The sequence below is a fragment of the Bison bison genome, unplaced genomic scaffold (genome assembly GCF_000754665.1).
Source record: "Bison bison bison isolate TAMUID 2011002044 unplaced genomic scaffold, Bison_UMD1.0 scf7180017864192, whole genome shotgun sequence".
Classification (NCBI taxonomy): domain Eukaryota; kingdom Metazoa; phylum Chordata; class Mammalia; order Artiodactyla; family Bovidae; genus Bison; species Bison bison.
The window spans coordinates 5,176,924-5,183,483 of record NW_011494764.1 but is presented as its reverse complement, the minus strand read 5'-3'; the positions used below and the strand labels follow the sequence as shown (position 1 = coordinate 5,183,483).

Sequence of the window (6,560 nt, the reverse complement as noted above, 5' to 3'; positions counted from 1 at the left end):
GTACCCTCTCCCTTCCCCAGTAGATCACTTACATGTGTAATTAAAACCTGTCTTGTTTTCCTGCTCCATCTCGCCCACTCCCTACCCACCCCACCTGCCCCTTTTAGAAGTCTGAGGCCTGGGGCCCGTGGGGAGGTGGCGGCCGTGGACTTGACTCTGGCTGAGTTGTTCCACCCTCTTACTTCTCAGCCCCCTACTTGACCAGATGGTCTTCAGACTCATGGTTGAGATTTGTTCCAGGGACGCTGCCTCTGAGATGGTGGGCTGGACACTGCGTGTCTGCAGACTTGTGTTTTTGCTTTCTTGTGTTTGTCTAGGCTTTGTTTTCCTGCTCCCAGACTGTGTTTGAGGCTCAGGCTCCGATGCCGCCAGGCATGAAGCAGAGGGCACAGGCTGCTTGTCCTGCCGCCTGCCCTGCGGTGCCGAGACCGGGTCCCTGGGGCATCTCCCGTCGCCCGGGCTATAAATCTGGTTTCTGCTGCTGCCCTGTCAGCTATGGAAGCACCAGCTTGCCAGCTGGCTGTAGCATGCTTCCTAAAGCGTTGAGTCTATGGTCTGGAGCCCCGACTCCTCCTGTGAGGAACCTCCAGGCTGGGCCTTGCACTGTGGGCCCCAGGAACACGCAGGAAGTACTCTTTGCTCAGTTCTCTTTGGTTCTATCCATGTCCACTGGGGTTCCTTGAAGGTCGTGCTGGTGTCTGACCATCCTGAGCAGGAACTCAAAGTAGGATCCGAGGTAGGGGCTTCGTGTTCTCATCCTCGGGTTTAGAGGCTTAGGAATCGTTATTTATTTCTGGCATTTGCTGTACGAACGTATGAAATAGATTTTGTGCCGCTGGGTCTCCTGGCTGGTTGTCAGTTTGGGGCGTCTTCCTCTCGCCTCCTCGTCTTTCTGTCACGGGAAAAGCTGCTCTTTGAATTAACATCCGGATTTGGAGAAGTCCACTGGTAGATTGCATTCCCTTAACCAGCTGGGTTCAAGCAGAAATGCAGACACCAGTTGGTGACCTTGGCTCCTCCAGGTGGCCTCAAGTGTGGGGTCTGGGCCAGTTTCTGGCCACACATCTAAGCTGAAAGCCTGTCTTCTGAGTGCTTGAGGGTTTTCTGGTTGGTTTGTGTTTTCAGGTTGGGTGTGTGTGTGTCTGGGTGGGTTCTTGGTTGGGTTCAGAATTTTGTTTCTAAATATTACTGAAAAGTCCTTGGGTTTCTTGCATTTATTTTAGATTTTGCACCAGTTTTGCATTATCTCATTTGGGTGTTAAACAGAGTTTCAGAATTGGCAGAATATAGAGGAGAACCAGATGTGCGCACTCCAAAAAAACAGTGCTGGTAGATCCAGGGTTCCCTCGGTCGGCTGCTTCACATCCATGCCCTGTGCCATTTTTCTTTGGTCTGAAAATAACGGGCTATGCTCCAGAAACACGCAGGAAGCTTACAACCAAGGCCAGTCAGGTGGCGTGAGCCGCACCCGAGTCCACACAGATGTGTCTCCGCGGCCCCGGGGCTCCCACTCCCGGTCCAGTCCCGGGAGCCTGGCGTGCTGCTCCTGGCTGCTGTCCTGGGAGTTTGCTGCTGCCCAGTTAGATGTTCCTGAGGGCCCAGCCCCACCCCGCTCCACCCTGCAGCCTGCGAGCAGGAAGGAGCCACAGCTCGCTGCTGGGAGACGTGGGAGCCGGTCCAGGTGTGCTGGGCCCTTGCCATCCGGCAGGACCTCTGACTGCAGGCTGGTCCTCTGCCAGAGCGAGGCCCCCAGCTGGTGTCCAGTGGGCTCATGGCCTTGGGTGCTGCGGGGATCCTGCTGCTTTGAGCTAAAGACTTGACGTCAGCGGGCGTCCTCGTCACCCGTTAGGATCCAGGTCAGCACGTCCCGTCCCCGCTGGACCAAGTTTCGGGAGGCTGCACGGCCCAGCCCGCGGTGTCTGTGCAGTTGGCCTACAAAGCACTTTATTCTGTTTATCTTCCCAGGAGAAGCGCCCTGCTCCTGGTGCTGTGACTGCTGGTTGGGTGTCCACCCCTGCCCCTCCCTCCGGAGAGGCCCGGGCTGCAGAACTCCCTGAGGCCCTTTGGGTTGTCTTTTGTGGGATTGTGCGGGCCCCATGCTGGGCCGGGTGCGCTTCCTGGCAGAGCTGTGGTATCCTAGCTCCCGGCCGGGGGTGCTCCTGCCAGAGCCTCAGGGCCAGTGGGGGGCGGGGAGCATCGCAGAGCCAGCTTCCTGACCACTCCTCACAGCCTGCTCCTGTCCCAGTCCTGTGTAGCTTTGAGAAGACATGTTCTTAAGTCAGGGGCGGGTGGCACAGCTGGGCTCCTCATGGGGCCACCCTCCCTGCGGGAGGCACTGTCGTCACCCCTCTTTACCTGCAGGGATGTGTGTCACGTGACCCCTAGAGCCTGCCCGCAACAGTAGATAGTACCTAACCCATGCTGCATTCTTCCTGTGCGTGCACACCTGTGTGATGTCTAATCTGTAAATCAGGTGCAGTGAGAGAATCTCATGTGGCCAGCGTTGCTGCTCTGGGGCTTCGGGGCCCTTGTGAAGTAGGGGAAGCCTGTGACCCCTCGACAGTTGAGACACCGCTGAGTGCTCACGAGGCGGGGGGTGGGGGCACAAGGTCAAAGGTCAGGATGGTGCAGAGTGTCCTCTTGGGGCTCAAAACAGCAAACTTCAGGACACATTTATTTCTGGAATTTCCCCTTTAATATTTCTAGACTGCCGTTGATTGCGGGTAACTGAAACCTAGGATGAGAAGGCGGCTTGGTGGGTGGAGCAGCCCTGGAGGCCGGGACACCAGGCGTTTCCTGGTAGAGCATCGGAGCCCGGCCTGGTTGGTGCCTTTGCTCCAGGCTTGCTCATCTCACGTGAGAAGCAGGTCCTCCTTCTCAAGGGAGTCAGAGCCGCTATTCCCAAGGAGACACTTGTCTCCATCGCTACCCTTGTCCTCCCAACCTGGGTAACAGACCTCCCTGCACTTTTTGGGGGCGGGGGATGGTGCCGAGAGCGGCTTTCTTGGAAGAGTCTGGAGGGCCTGCAAAGTAAGGGTTCAACTCATTCCTGAGTCACTTATCAAGACCAAACCAGCGTGGGAATGTTTCAAAGGCATGTTATTTGGAATGAATTCCCAGTTGAGAACATTTTACTATTTTTATTTTTATTTATTCTCTAGACTGGTAATGGGCCTGCCTTCCTCATTATAAATGTTGCATGTTTAGATCCCGGGGTTTCTGACTTTGTAATTCTTAAGATTTAATCAGCTGTGCAGATCGTGTGAAAAGTCACTTTATTGGCAATGCCAAGAGGAAGAGCTCTCTGTTAGAGTACCACAGATGCCTTCCGCTTAGCTCATCACCAGGACCAGAGTGCCATGATTTCATAAGTTTCATTAAAAGATAGTTTTTGACTTGATTTTAAATTCATATATTAAGGGATCTTTCACCAGGACAACAACAACAAAACCAGGACGACGACGTAGCACCTAACACGTGTGGTTGAGTCCAGGACCCGCAGGGGCGAGGTCAGGGCCAGGGGACTTACAGGGGTGGCACCCAGGGGGACCAGCTCACAGAGCGTCCCTGCACAGGGTGAGTGCCAGTGAACAGCGCCAGCGCAGTACGTCTGCACTGCCTGACACGTCCACTCGGCAGCTCGTCGGCTCCCCCAACCTCAGGCGGGTTGCTGTGGGATTTGGGGCCTGGCGATCGCATGCCTGTTTCTGCCCCAGCTCCTGCCAGGGTGACTCCAGGCTGGGGGTCTAGAAGTTTCCAGGTTGCCAGGATGCGGCTGCACGTTTGAATCACTGTTGTTCAGTCGTTCAATCCTGTCCTCTGTGTTGATGCGTGTCTTCTCTGTGTCTCAAGGTGCTCCAGGGGGCCCAGCTGATAGCAGTGGCTTCTTCGGACCCGGCTGCCACAGGGGTGGACGGCTCGCCGCTCCAGGGCAGTGACATCCAGGTCCAGTATGTCCAGCTGGCGCCGGTGACCGACCACACCACTGCGGCCCAGGTGGGTCCTCCCTTCGGGAAGTGCACAGGGCCCGGGGCTCCTGCAGGTGTGGACACGCTTGGGCCTTTCTACCTCGGACCTTCTTCCGTGAGGAAGGTAAGTGACCGTGAGAGGCGCCCGTGTGGACCTAGGCGCTCACTTGGGATTCTGTCTCTCGTAAGTGCCTGGAAGTGTGAAGGTGAGAAGTCGGTTCCTGGCCCAGGGACCAGCTTGAAACCAGTTCTTGAGCTACTCTCAGGCACATGTTTACCTATGAGTTTAGAGACCAAATCAGGTGCACCCGAGGCCTTGCTGTTCTTCAGGTCGGGGCAGGGCCAGCCCAGGGTCCGAGGTCCTGCAGGCCCGCGTGTGGGTTTGTAACCCCCAGTGATGGTGCTTGGTCAGTAGACCATCATGGCCTCCCCTGGGTCTGGGGGAGCCAGACTTGGACCCCCGTGTGGTGCCCAAGCCCATAGGACAGGCAGAATCATCAGGGTCTGTCAGGGTGTGGTCAGGCTCAGACTGCTGGGGCGGGGGTGACACGGGTGTGCTCTCCTCAGCGCCCTCAAACCCAGCCCCTCTGGAGGAGGCCTGTGCTGAGCCCTCAGACGGGTGGGCAGACACCCCCACTCCTGCCACCCCCACTATCGGGAAACACTATTGTGTCCATGGGACGTTTGCACTGAGAAAGCACAGCCTTGAGCCGCAGTCGGAAGAGCAGCGCCAGCCTCACGGGCACTCTGCCTCCCCTGTGTGGCCCCGGGAGCCATCCAGCTAAAATTCCTGCCAGGGGAGCCCACCTGCATTACCTTTGACCAATGGCTTAGGGAGTCTGATAAACCGCCAAACTGTCTCTCTCTGGGGGCCCCATTCTTGGTGGCTGAGACGCGTGGTCAGTGACTTACTCTAAGATTGTATTTTTCCCTTTGACTTATCGTAAACCTGTGAATATGCTGACCACTTGAAGGGTGCCCCCAGTGAGAAGCAGGGTGGGAATGGAACCCAGTGCTGGTAGAGGGGGCGGTGCTGGGGCACTTGTGGGAGGGGTGAGTGGGTGGGTGGGTGGGGGCAAAGTGGAGGCCCTGCAGAGGGACGTCGGCGTCCCTGGATCTGTCAGTGCCTGGGCCACCAGCCCAAGTATGTGTTCTACTCCATGCCTGAAAACCACGTGTGTCTGTGACCGGGCGTGGCCTGGGCCCCTTGATGGAAAGCCCTCTCCCTTCTTGCAGGCGGCTGACGCCCTGCAGCCCACCCTTCAGCCCGAGATGCAGCTGGAGCACGGGGCCATCCAGATCCAGTGAGGCTGTTGACCCTCCCAGACCCGAGCCACGCCGCCGCTGCGTGCTGACCCCTGCACGCTGGCCCCTGCCACCTACACCGTTCACATGCGCCCGCCCCTCGGCTTCGCACGGGAGGGGCCCGCCCGCGTGCTGCTAAAGTGCATCCGAGCGCCCGTCTGCCGGGAGTGTGCCCTGGGAAACAAAGACAACGGTAGCCCCTGCCGCCCCGCCCAGAGACCCTGTTTCTTTTGATCTCCCCGAACGTCCAGGGAAGGAGCGGGAAGCACAGTGCGGTTGCGTCAAGTGCACGCCGGAAATCAAGAACTGCGATATTTTTCTCTGTTCAAACAGCTTTTTTTAATTTGCTATGGTGTTTATAACAAAAAAGAAAATCGAAAAAAAAACCGGAGTAGCAGAAACCTTTTGCTGTGTGATCTGTTCAGTGTAACAAGGATAGATGTTCACAGGAGACGACTAATGATTTTGATGGAGACGTTGCTTACCTACTTTTTTAGGGGGACGGATGCGCTCAGCGCTGTAATTGTGCATTTCTAATGAAATGAATGAAATAAAATGTATTTATGACCATGGCAGCTGTCACAGTGTTTCCTCCTGGGAGCTGCCTCCTCCCCCAGCACCGCCCTCAACCCGAAGCCAGCCTTGCTTCTTCCTCCTCTGGGCGCTCAGCATCACCCCAGGCCTGACACGGCCTCCTCCAGCCCCAGAACGTTCCAGCTCCAGGGGGTCCTTGGAGGAAGTCGTGTCCGAAGGAGCCCTGTTGTGTATAAACAGTAAAGAGAAGGGCAGGAAAGGAAAGGAGTTCCACACAGAAGCCCCTGAGGGGGTTTGTGTTAACCATGGCCAGTGGGTCTGGCCTGCTCTGCCCCTGTCGTCTGTTAGCTGGTGAAGTCCCCACAGTAGCTGTGCTCACTGACTCTGAACGTGGCCACGGCGCTGCCACCGGGGAGCCTTCCCGGGTGTCCCCTCAGACCTGCCTTCTCCGCCCGACCCTGTGGGGTCCTGGGCTTCGTGATGCCGAGGCTTGCCATGGGCTGCGGGTGGTCCGGGGCAGTGCGTGCTGTGGCACAGCATCCCTGTGTTCCCTGTCTCCGTCTGCCCTCCAGGGGCGGGCACTCGGATGCCAGGCCTGAGGGGGGGGAAGTGGGAGGAAGGAGCTGGTGCAGGTAACGTGTGTTTTATCCCAGAGGAAAGAACAGAAGGAGGTGACAGGTGAGGGGATTTGGGAAGCAGAGCAGATCCCGAGCAGAAACACAGACAAAGCCACACCTGGACGTGCAGAACCTC

At 57.2% G+C, this 6,560-nt stretch overlaps 1 protein-coding gene across 11 annotated transcripts in view; it reads left to right on the top strand.

The window, feature by feature from the left end:
- The window catches only part of BANP (BTG3 associated nuclear protein), a 51,663-nt gene extending 45,815 nt beyond the window's left edge, over positions 1 to 5,848 (top strand). For 8 of the 11 annotated variants that reach the window (XM_010843969.1, XM_010843971.1, XM_010843970.1 and 5 more), the window contains 2 exons: positions 3,853 to 4,092; positions 5,205 to 5,848. In XM_010843969.1, coding sequence (XP_010842271.1) covers positions 3,853 to 4,092; positions 5,205 to 5,276 — 312 coding nt within the window. In that variant the 3' untranslated portion in view covers positions 5,277 to 5,848. The remainder of the gene's footprint in view (positions 1 to 3,852; positions 4,093 to 5,204) is intronic. The other 3 variants (XM_010843968.1, XM_010843973.1, XM_010843977.1) reach the window with 1 other exon arrangement.
- The last annotated feature ends 712 nt before the right edge of the window (positions 5,849 to 6,560 follow it).